Source organism: Argopecten irradians, chromosome 6 (assembly GCF_041381155.1).
Source record: "Argopecten irradians isolate NY chromosome 6, Ai_NY, whole genome shotgun sequence".
NCBI lineage: Eukaryota > Metazoa > Mollusca > Bivalvia > Pectinida > Pectinidae > Argopecten > Argopecten irradians.
The window spans coordinates 45,821,598-45,834,678 of NC_091139.1; the positions used below are offsets into that span (position 1 = coordinate 45,821,598).

At 32.9% G+C, this 13,081-nt stretch overlaps 1 protein-coding gene and 1 long non-coding RNA gene across 7 annotated transcripts in view; both read left to right on the forward strand.

Moving 5' to 3' along the window:
• LOC138326056 (FYN-binding protein 1-like) overlaps positions 1-10,940 on the forward strand; it is a 93,830-nt gene extending 82,890 nt beyond the window's left edge. For 5 of the 6 annotated variants that reach the window (XR_011208862.1, XM_069272174.1, XM_069272176.1 and 2 more), the window contains 3 exons: positions 2,345-2,385; positions 7,342-7,394; positions 7,853-10,940. Coding sequence is in view for 4 of the 6 variants with exons in the window: in XM_069272174.1 (XP_069128275.1) it covers positions 2,345-2,385; positions 7,342-7,394; positions 7,853-7,872 (114 nt within the window). In the remaining 2 variants the exon portion in view is untranslated. Of the gene's footprint in view, positions 1-1,416; positions 1,474-2,344; positions 2,386-7,341; positions 7,395-7,852 lie in introns of all 6 variants that reach the window. The other variant, XR_011208863.1, reaches the window with a different exon arrangement.
• LOC138326060 (uncharacterized) lies at positions 4,542-5,706 on the forward strand. Its single transcript, XR_011208867.1, has 2 exons — positions 4,542-4,787; positions 5,095-5,706. It is a non-coding gene; the product is annotated as an uncharacterized lncRNA (long non-coding RNA).
• Positions 10,941-13,081: the final 2,141 nt, after the last annotated feature.

A 13,081-nucleotide genomic window follows, 5' to 3' on the forward strand; every position in this document is an offset into this window, starting at 1 on the left:
GAAAATCATGGTTTCATGTAACATATTTATGAAATATTTCTACACATATTTTGAGAATGTCAACAAAAACGCAGTATTTTTTGGCCTTCTCTAGATTTTCTGCAGTGCAAGATAAACTCAATAATCTATACTGATATATAATGTATTTAATCGTACTCTTGTATACAGTATTTATCAACTTGGATTAATCATAGCTTATTCACCTCTGTATACACAATGAACCATTCCAACTGGAACTTCATAATACGTAGGTTTTGAGATCTCAAAACGACGTGGGTAAAGTACTATTTACTGTCGATTAGTCCAACCTTCCGATGATTATGACGTCACAAAATTCCCGTCAAATGGCGACGTCATAATCACCAGAAGGTGGGACTAATCAACGGTAAATAGTACTTTACCCACGTCGTTTTGGGATCTCGAAACCCCCGTATTAGATCAGCCAAAACGTATCTCTGAGGGTAAATCAGCTGAACTGAATTGGCTAGAAATCTGAATCCAAATGAAGGACTGTTGTAGTAGTTCTACACATGCTAGTTTTACGAAGCCATTATTTCTGTATACCAGTATATTATCATATACATCCTAGTGTGCTAGACTCCCTCCTCATACTACAGAGTTATGTGCCCTTGTCAGCAGGTTTGGATTGTTAAATCATTTTCTCACTAACCAATGACAACCCCAACAACAAACTTCGTAACAATTAACCACGATTTCTGCTGATAAGGGCATATAACCCTGTATCACAGACAGTATATTCGATAATCTGAACGCTGATAGTTTGGAAAATACATAGAAATACCGGGGGATGGATTTGATTATTGACTTATAATAAATAGAACCTGGCTGTCTGTGAAATTCTAAACCAGAATGGTTTGTACTGAGAACACAAGTGTCAGGATTCTCGACGGTCTATTGTACAAACTTTAATTTAAATACTCACTGAATATACAGTATGATGTTTCTATCTAGACAAGATCCATAGAGTATATTAAAGAGTGGGTGATTACTCAGGGTACAGGTTTGTACATACTGGTATTTATTACTTCGTGACAATACTTCAATGCTAAATATTTTAAAGCTTAGTACAACTATGGGCTATCAATATATCTATATCATTACATTGACACTGGATTATCCTGTATGTTGTGCCCTGATTAAGTTAAATGTTCTCCATACATTATTTGTCTGTTTGGAAATCAATCATCATGTACATTGTAATAATCTCTGAATAGTGTTTTTGTCTCCACCATGAAAGTGTATGTGGGGGGGGTTAGTGGAGTTCATATTGATGGGATGGCAGTAACGACGCCTTACAAACATTTCTAGTTTTCTATATAGAACATGACTAGCAGCTATTACATCTAATTATAATACAATGCCCTGATACTGAAGTTTCATTTTGTATTTTTTAAGCACTAAGATGACAGCTGCTTACTCTTAAACAATATAATGGAAATCATACCAAGAGTCGTAAGAAATCATTTTGTCATGTTTTCCCGGACTGAAAGCCTGATTTTTTGTTGTGTTGTGAGAATTGTTTATAAATTGATAGAAATCATTTTAACACTGTAGAACTTAACTTTTCTTCGCTAAGTAACTCATGCACTTGACACTGTAATTGTTTATATCTAAATATGTAGTTTATAATTAATCATGTTTTTGTGTGTTGAGCATCTGTGTTTTGTTATTTTCTAGCTCTTACAATGATAACAAAACCTGATCATTATACCAAGCTTTAAGTAACTAACACGATAAAATCCATGCACTTTATTTAAACACTAAGCATTGATATAAGTTGTTTAAAAATTCCCGAAGCTCCTTTTTTGTTGTTGTTTAATTTTCTGTGTTGTTACTTAGTGCATGCTGTTAGGTAAGGACTAGCTGAGTTAGACGTCCCTAGCTTGAATATTTTTATTGACCTTGAGGCTTGAACCTTTATTTACTAGGTTGCTTAGTTATTTGTTATGACAAATTGTGTTTTATCAGTACAAACTTTTTTATTTTAGTGTTTTCATTAAGATATACAGATCAAGAAATATACAGAACAAGCAAAAAATGTTGTCATTAAGAAATCACTTTAATCTATTAATATTGTATTTCAAAAGTTGTATGTACTGTTGATATCAGGCCAGACATTTGGATACATTGTTATTTTCATCATTACAATATATATTTTAGACAAATATATTATATACAACCATTTAATGTGAATAGCTCTTGTTTACCAATGTAAGATAACAGTGAAAATGAAAGCTGTGACAGCGGATGCAATATTCGTCTGATTATCATTCAAATCTCCACATTTAGACTGACTTTATCTATGACTGTCTACCTGTTACAGGTAATGGAGGGATCGTTTGTCAGTGCCTTAAACAATATCAGGTAAGTCTTAAACAGTATCAAGCAAGTCTTAAACAATATCAGGTAAGTCTTAAACAGTATCAGGTAAGTCTTAAACAGTATCAAGTAAGTCTTAAACAATATCAGGTAAGTCTTAAACAATATCAGGTAAGACTTAAACAATATCAGGTAAGTCTTAAACAGTATCAGGTAAGTCTTAAACAATATCAGGTAAGCCTTAAACAGTATCAGGTAAGTCTTAAACAGTATCAGGTAAGTCTTAAACAATATCAGGTAAGCCTTAAACAATATCAGGTAAGTCTTAAACAATATCAGGTAAGTCTTAAACAATATCAGGTAAGCCTTAAACAATATCAGGTAAGTCTTAAACAATATCAGGTAAGTCTTAAACAATATCAGGTAAGCCTTAAACAGTATCAGGTAAGTCTTAAACAATATCAGGTAAGCCTTAAACAATATCAGGTAAGTCTTAAACAATATCAGGTTAGCCTTAAACAATATCAAGTAAGACTTAAACAGTATCAGGTAAGTCTTAAACAGTATCAGGTAAGTCTTAAACAATATCAGGTAAGTCTTAAACAATATCAGGTAAGTCTTAAACAATATCAGGTAAGTCTTAAACAATATCAGGTAAGCCTTAAACAATATCAGGTAAGTCTTAAACAATATCAGGTAAGCCTTAAACAATATCAAGTCTTAAACAATATCAGGTAAGCCTTAAACAATATCAGATAAGCCTTAAACAATATCAAGTAAGACTTAAACAGTATCAAGTAAGACTTAAACAGTATCAGGTAAGCCTTAAACAATATCAAGTAAGTCTTAAACAATATCAGGTAAGCCTTAAACAATATCAGGTAAGCCTTAAACAATATCAGGTAAGTCTTAAACAATATCAGGTAAGCCTTAAACAATATCAGGTAAGTCTTAAACAATATCAGGTAAGTCTTAAACAATATCAGGTAAGTCTTAAACAATATCAGGTAAGCCTTAAACAATATCAGGTAAGCCTTAAACAATATCAGGTAAGTCTTAAACAATATCAGGTAAGCCTTAAACAATATCAGGTAAGCCTTAAATAATATCAAGTCTTTAACAATATCAAGTAAGCCTTAAACAATATCAGGTAAGTCTTAAACAATATCAGGTAAGCCTCAAACAATATCAGGTAAGTCTTAAACAATATCAGGTAAGCCTTAAACAATATCAGGTAAGTCTTAAACAATATCAGGTAAGTCTTAAACAATATCATGTAAGCCTTAAACAGTATCAGGTAAGTCTCAAACAATATCAGGTAAGCCTTAAACAATATCAGGTAAGTCTTAAACAATATCAGGTAAGTCTTAAACAATATCAGGTAAGCCTTAAACAATATCAAGTAAGACTTAAACAGTATCAGGTAAGTCTTAAACAGTATCAGGTAAGTCTTAAACAATATCAGGTAAGTCTTAAACAATATCAGGTAAGTCTTAAACAATATCAGGTAAGTCTTAAACAATATCAGGTAAGTCTTAAACAATATCAGGTAAGTCTTAAACAATATCAGGTAAGTCTTAAACAATATCAGGTAAGCCTTAAACAGTATCAGGTAAGTCTTAAACAGTATCAGGTAAGTCTTAAACAGTATCAGGTAAGTTCTTAAACAATATCAGGTAAGTCTTAAACAATATCAAGTCTTAAACAATATCAGGTAAGCCTTAAACAATATCAGGTAAGCCTTAAACAGTATCAGGTAAGTCTTAAACAGTATCAGGTAAGCCTTAAACAATATCAGGTAAGCCTTAAACATATCAGGTAAGCTCTTAAACAATATCAGGTAAGCCTTAAACAATATCAGGTAAGCCTTAAACAATATCAGGTAAGCTTTAAACAATATCAGGTAAGACTTAAACTTCAAACTAACATATCAGGTAAGACTTAAACAGTATCAGGTAAGCCTTAAACAATATCAGGTAAGCCTTAAACAATATCAGGTAAGTCTTAAACAATATCAGGTAAGCCTTAAACAATATCAGGTAAGCCTTAAACAATATCAGGTAAGTCTTAAACAATATCAGTAAGTCTTAAACAATATCAGGTAAGTCTTAAACAATATCAGGTAAGTCTTATATCAGGTAAACTTAAACAATATCAGGTAAGTCTTAAACAATATCAGGTAAGTCTTAAACAATTCAGGTAAGCCTTAAACAATATCAAGTCTTAAACAATATCAGGTAAGCCTTAAACAATATCAGGTAAGTCTTAAACAATATCAGGTAAGCCTTAAACAGTATCAAGTAAGACTTAAACAGTATCAGGTAAGTCTTAAACAATATCAGGTAAGCCTTAAACAATATCAGGTAAGCCTTAAACAATATCAGGTAAGTCTTAAACAATATCAGGTAAGCCTTAAACAATATCAGGTAAGCCTTAAACAATATCAGGTAAGTCTTAAACAATATCAGGTAAGTCTTAAACAATATCAGGTAAGCCTTAAACAATATCAGGTTAGTCTTAAACAGTATCAGGTAAGCCTTAAACAATATCAAGTCTTAAACAATATCAGGTAAGTCTTAAACAATATCAGGTAAGTCTTAAACAATATCAGGTAAGTCTTAAACAATATCAGGTAAGTCTTAAACAATATCAGGTAAGCCTTAAACAATATCAGATAAGCCTTAAACAATATCAGGTAAGTCTTAAACAATATCAGGTAAGCCTTAAACAATATGAAGTCTTAAACAATATCAGGTAAGCCTTAAACAATATCAAGTCTTAAACAATATCAGGTAAGCCTTAAACAATATCAGGTAAGCCTTAAACAATATCAGATAAGCCTTAAACAATATCAAGTAAGTCTTAAACAATATCATGTAAGCCTTAACAATATCAGGTAAGCCTTAAACAATATCAGGTAAGTCTTAAACAATATCAGATAAGTCTTAAAGATTATCAGGTAAGTCTTAAACAATATCAGGTAAGCCTTAAACAATATCAGGTAAGTCTTAAACAATATCAGGTAAGTCTTAAACAATATCAGGTAAGTCTTAAACAATATCAGGTAAGCCTTAAACAATATCAGGTAAGTCTTAAACAATATCAGGTAAGCCTTAAACAATATCAAGTCTTAAACAATATCAGGTAAGCCTTAAACAATATCAGGTAAGTCTTAAACAATATCAGGTAAGCCTTAAACAATATCAGGTAAGCCTTAGTCTTAAACAATATCAGGTAAGCCTTAAACAATATCAGGTAAGCCTTAAACAATATCAGGTAAGCCTTAAACAATATCAGGTAAGCCTTAAACAATATCAGGTAAGTCTTAAACAATATCAGGTAAGCCTTAAACAATATCAGGTAAGCCTTAGTCTTAAACAATATCAGGTAAGCCTTAAACAATATCAGGTAAGCCTTAAACAATATCAGGTAAGCCTTAAACAATATCAGGTAAGCCTTAAACAATATCAGGTAAGCCTTAAACAATATCAAGTCTTAAACAATATCAGGTAAGCCTTAAACAATATCAGGTAAGCCTTAAACAATATCAGATAAGCCTTAAACAATATCAAGTAAGTCTTAAACAATATCATGTAAGCCTTAACAATATCAGGTAAGCCTTAAACAATATCAGGTAAGTCTTAAACAATATCAGATAAGTCTTAAAGATTATCAGGTAAGTCTTAAACAATATCAGGTAAGCCTTAAACAATATCAGGTAAGCCTTAAACAATATCAGGTAAGCCTTAAACAATATCAGGTAAGTCTTAAACAATATCAGGTAAGCCTTAAACAATATCAGGTAAGCCTTAAACAATATCAGATAAGCCTTAAACAATATCAGGTAAGTCTTAAACAATATCAGGTAAGCCTTAAACAATATCAAGTCTTAAACAATATCAGGTAAGCCTTAAACAATATCAAGTCTTAAACAATATCAGGTAAGCCTTAAACAATATCAGGTAAGCCTTAAACAATATCAGGTAAGCCTTAAACAATATCAAGTCTTAAACAATATCAGGTAAGCCTTAAACAATATCAGGTAAGCCTTAAACAATATCAGATAAGCCTTAAACAATATCAAGTAAGTCTTAAACAATATCATGTAAGCCTTAACAATATCAGGTAAGCCTTAAACAATATCAGGTAAGTCTTAAACAATATCAGATAAGTCTTAAAGATTATCAGGTAAGTCTTAAACAATATCAGGTAAGCCTTAAACAATATCAGGTAAGCCTTAAACAATATCAGGTAAGCCTTAAACAATATCAGGTAAGTCTTAAACAATATCAAGTCTTAAACAATATTAGGTAAGACTTAAACAATATCAGGTAAGTCTTAAACAATATCAAGTAAGTCTTAAACAGTATCAGGTAAGACTTGCTTTATTCAGAACTTCAAGAGTTATTTCCCTTTATGTTACTTTAAATCCTATAAATATACTGATATGTTCATTTTAATATACAGGGAGAGATAAAATCCCTTGGTATCACTTGTTTAATGTTAATGTACCATTAACTTCCCTTCATATACATGTACTGTAAACTTACTTGTTTTTGTATATAAAAGTAAGTGAAATGACTGGGATCCCAGTTTTATCCGAAGGCATTTATCCCGACAGGATCTAATGTACTCTTCGTCTTCTGATATTTGTAGAGGATGGGGAATCAGGGTCTGATTTAATAATCTCAATGATCTGACATCGAAGACATGAGTGATCGTGTCCACGAAGGTTAAAGTGGTGGGCAACCAGTCACTCAAATCTATTGTTTTTGTATATAATTTATTATCGCTTATTTCGTGCGTGACTAGAATTTCTCAAAATCGTAGAGAAAGAGATTCAATTAAAAGTATTAATAATATTTTTACCTATGAATTTTTAAATCAAATTGCTACGAAAATATTGTTTGGCATGAAAAAGAAAAATGAAAGTCACCAAAAGATAAGTTGGCTTGTAGTTGTGTGATCGTACTGAAATGATCCAATGATTGTGATTTACAGTGACGGAGAGGAATATCAGGATGTAGAAGGTACCGGGCCTCCCGTTGAGGAAGGTAAGAAATCCTTACATCTAAATATAGTTACAGTCAAGCATGGCAAATGTGTCATATATTATATTACATTTGTATCCCTGCTAAAGGCAAAAATGACATAAACATAAGGTCTTAAATGAATGTTCATTTCATGTGAAATGTTATGAAATGAGTCAAAGAAGTTTTTATTTTTGTGAACCAGGTCATATAACTTGTAACATAATATTATGCAAAATATTGCATAGGCGAAATCACTGGATTTCTGAGGCAGATTATGAGATATATAAAAGTATGTCAGATGGAGTAATTATAAATCTGACATAAGCTCATTTTTTCATTGGTTTACAATAACTTTTATCGTAATACCATGTATGGATGATCCAACATAAAACATGGCCCTTTTTATATCCAAATTGCCAATTTGTCCAATATGTACATGTGATCTGTTTGATTTGTAACAAGTTTTCTTTTTGTTACAGAATTGTATGAAGCAGTGTAACATTCCAAGTGTATATTCCCTATTTAATGGACGCCTTTATTTGATTTTGATTGAATTTCAAATCACCATCACGTTACCCTAGGACATCACACCGTTATGTGCCATAGCCAGATCTGGTACCCCTCTTACCTTCACAAGGTTTTTCACCTGTACCTATTTCACCTTGATATTACCTCAAGTATAACCAACCTTCACTTGAAAACAGATACTTTACTTCGAAAACATATTTGACCTGGACCCTGGACTGGACAGAAAGCTCTTGACCTTGATGTCAAATGTTTGACCTTGACAAAATTAACTTCATTTAAAACTTGATACAAACTAATCAACATTAGGAGAAACCTGACTTTGATATGAAATAACATGACCTTGACCTGATGTATCTGTGGTTACCAGAAGTGCCTAAATAACAAAAAGTGCCTGAATATTTGTCTTAGTGCTGGCTCTTGCCTTAGTGTAGAATACATGAAACCTGTGGGTGTCGGTTTTCAGGAAGGACAATTGTCTCGGATATCTGAAATCTTATCACAGACAATTCATCATCATTTTTGTCTTAATTTTAGATGAAGTCATTTTTTTTAACTTAGAATGTTTTCACAACAGACATAACTGCAGTAGCTTATTAATATGTGTGTGTTATGTAGCTAGAATTAATATCTATATTTGGTGATAAAAGCCATGTAGTAAACACACTACATTGCTGTAATAATATCCATTTTGATATTATTTTATCTTTGTATTTCATGTGTAAACTCTGTCGTGTCCAATAACATTTTTATGAAGTACACATTCCATTGATTTTGTAAATTTTGTGACTATGCTTCAATTTTTGACATGTTTCCGGTTCATCATTACAATTAATGTATTTATTGAATTATTTATTCTTGTTTTAACCATTGAACTAAGGAAATATGAATTCAGTATTGAGGGGGCTACAGTTACCATTGAACTAAGGAAATATGAATTCAGTATTGAGGGGGCCACAGTTACCATTGAACTAAGGAAATATGAATTCAGTATTGAGGGGGCCACAGTTACCATTGAACGAAGGAAATATGAATTCAGTATAGAGGAGGCCACAGTTACCATTGAACTAAGGAAATATGAATTCAGTATTGAGGGGGCCACAGTTACCATTGAACTAAGGAAATATGAATTCAGTATTGAGGGGGCCACAGTTACCATTGAACTAAGGAAATATGAATTCAGTATTGAGGGGGCCACAGTTACCATTGAACTAAGGAAATATGAATTCAGTATAGAGGGGGCCACAGTTACCATTGAACTAAGGAAATACGAATTCAGTATTGAGGGGGCCACAGTTACCATTGAACTAAGGAAATATGAATTCAGTATTGAGGGGGCCACAGTTACCATTGAACTAAGGAAATATGAATTCAGTATTGAGGGGGCCACAGTTACCATTGAACTAAGGAAATATGAATTCAGTATTGAGGGGGCCACAGTTACCATTGAACTAAGGAAATATGAATTCAGTATTGAGGGGGCCACAGTTACCATTGAACTAAGGAAATATGAATTCAGTGTTGAGGGGGCCACAGTTGCCTTTGAACTAAGGAAATATGAATTCAGTGTTGAGGGGGCTGCAGTTACCATTGAACTAAGGAAATATGAATTCAGTATTGAGGGGGCCACAGTTACCAAAAACACCTCAAGCTCAGTACTGTATCTGACTTGATGTCGAATAATGAAATCATGTTTTCTCAACATCAACAAGTTTTAACAGAAAAACTTGTTATACAAGTTGATGAGGTTATGTAAATGCATACACATGTACTGTGATACAACTGTGTTTTATATATACCACAAGAAAACTGTCCACTTCCATATATGCTACTACATTTGTTTGTAAGAAGTCAATTTATATTTTTATGAAGTAGATGATGTTTAAATGTCAAAGGATTTTTATTGTCAAAATTAAGTTTTATTCAAACGATAGATTTTTATTTTCACGAATTTTAAGTTACTTAATTCTATGTAAAAAAAGACTATGCTGATGCACACTTTATGTTGTATATAGTACTGGTATTGTTTTTATATTCACCATTGAGCTTTCATTACTGCTCACATATACAGTATTTATAAGACCTCCTGCTAGGGGATTAGACTAAGATGGGCCAGATAGATTTGATGCAGTCTTATTAGACAGTTTTACAGTGATTGACCATATTAACAACTGATATTGATCAGTCCTGATTAGACAGGTTCTACTATAACCTGACTACAATGGACAGATTTTAACAACAACTTTCTCACATTATCCTACAGTCTCTTTGTACCCAATCTCTGGGAGCTCTGGTCAGATTAGACAGGTTTTAACAACAACTTTCTCACATTATCCTACAGTCTCTTTGTACCCAATCTCTGTTAGCTCTGGTCAGATTAGACAGGTTTTAACAACAACTTTCTCACATTATCCTACTGTCTCTGTGTACCCAATCTCTGGTAGCTCTGGTCAGATTAGACAGGTTTTAACAACAACTTTCTCACATTATCCTACAGTCTCTGTGTACCCAATCTCTGTTAGCTCTGGTCAGATTAGACAGGTTTTAACAACAACTTTCTCACATTATCCTACAGACTCTGTGTACCCAATCTCTGTTAGCTCTGGTCAGATTAGACAGGTTTTAACAACAACTTTCTCACATTATCCTACAGACTCTGTGTACCCAATCTCTGTTAGCTCTGGTCAGATAAGACAGGTTTTAACAACAATTTTCTCACATTATCCTACAGTCTCTGTGTACCCAATCTCTGTTAGCTCTGGTCAGATTAGACAGGTTTTAACAACAACTTTCTCACATTATTCTACAGTCTCTGTGTACCCAATCTCTGTTAGCTCTGGTCAGATTAGACAGGTTTTAACAACAACTTTCTCACATTATCCTACAGACTCTGTGTACCCAATCTCTGTTAGCTCTGGTCAGATTAGACAGGTTTTACTAGTAATCGGACAGATTAGGTCTCAAGCTCCAATATAGCTTTGTTCAACTTGTTAGCTAGAAGTCATGGAGTTTGTATTTGACAAGTATAATGTGTATATACATGTATATAACAAATTTCATGCGTTTATTTTCCAAACGATATGGGAAAAAAGGTTGATAAGTTAATTTTCCAGTCATTCCTTTAAGTAATTTTGTCCTTATATTCCTTTTATCTCAGAAACTACATTCATTAACCATTACTCATTGTTTCTTGGTATTGCTTCTGTATGTTTTGTTCTCACGACTTAATCAAGACTTCCATTCAATGACCAATCAACATTAAAATGCAATACAACTATATGTCATTTAAAATCTGTTTGGAAATAAATTTTACATCACATGATAGACAAATTGAAATATTTGCCAGAAATGTGTAAAACCATAAAAACTTGTGTAATGTTCTCACTTTTAATGCAAAAATATGACCTAGATAAACAGCAGCCTGCAGTAGGAGGCCCCCTGTATTATAGCCTGATGATGTATGGATCATGTTAGTGCTAATATAAATACACATTGGTATTGCTTTATGTCATTATAGACAATCATGTTATACTCCATGTACATGTTGTGTATATATGCTTATCAGCATTTTGTAGTGCAATATTCTCCTCCAGAAGCCATAATCCACAAGTCTACTGCTTCAGTTTCTACCGGGGTTACCCCAACAGTTGGATATCATGTCTATACGGGGCCAATGAATCCTGGAATGGGGGGTGAATTCTTCAATAAATGAAGAGTACATAGGTACAATGTAAATTTAACTCTTGAGCTCTTGAGTAACTAAGAGCAAATATTTTCCTTGTTTCAGTATCCCTAAACATCATACCACATTAGTGTTTTGGTGATAAAAGAATTTTGATAATTTACTTTAAATTTACACACATTTACCTGTCTGCTTTTAATTATCATCAATGCAGCTTGAAGAATGTGTAGTTTCATTTTCCATATAATTTACATGCAATCAGATGGAGGTTAGGCAGCAGACAAGTAAAAATCGCCCTGATATTTCAGGAATTGTGACAGGATGTAAGAATTATTTTTTGTTGTCATACCCAGGCACCATTGGTTATTTGTTATTTTGCCATGAAGAAAACGTCATGACATCAGTTACCAGGTATTTCACTTAAAGGAATGAGATATTTGTTTTCCCTGAATTTTAATGAGAAATTCTTGTTTGATTTTTTTATATATCAGTACCCTGGTACCAGAGAAGAATAAATAAGCACAGGCACCTGTCTGATATGTCAATATGCATAATACAAAATAGGTTGATCAACTGATGAGTCCCTGTGGTAATTATTATAATTAGTGCTAGTCTAGAAACATAAGATGACTTTTTCTAATATAACCATAATCACTATCTTCAATTATAAATTTGTAGTATTGTTTAATTAATTGTAATCTATTTCCAATGTCACTTACTTTTAAGTTAACTTTCTAAAACAGAATGTATAACTTTTATGATGAGAAGTTATATGACTTCTATGACAAAAACAAAGTCAATATGCCATCAGTATTATGATAAAAAGCCTTATAACATGGAAGCCTACCAGTATATACTGGTATAGTAGTCAGGACTGACACAGTTATACCATGGTGACAGGCCTTATAACATGGAAACCTACCAGTATATACCGGTATAGTAGTCAGGACTGACACAGTTATACCATGGTGACAGGCCTTATAACATGGAAACCTACCAGTATATATGGTAGTCAGTACTGACACAGTTATACCATGGTGACAGGCCTTATAACATGGAAACCTACCAGTATATATAGTAATCAGTACTGACACAGTTATACCATGGTGACAGGCCTTATAACATGGAAACCTACCAGTATATACCGGTATAGTAGTCAGTACTGACACAGTTATACCATGGTGACAGGCCTTATAACATGGAAACCTACGAGTATATACCGGTATAGTAGTCAGGACTGACACAGTTATACCATGGTGACAGGCCTTATAACATGGAAACCTACCAGTATATATATAGTAATCAGTACTGACACAGTTATACCATGGTGACAGGCCTTATAACATGGAAACCTACCAGTATATATAGTAATCAGTACTGACACAGTTATACCATGGTGACAGGCCTTATAACATGGAAACCTACCAGTATATATAGTAATCAGTACTGACACAGTTATACCATGGTGACAGGCCTTATAACATGGAAACCTACCAGTATA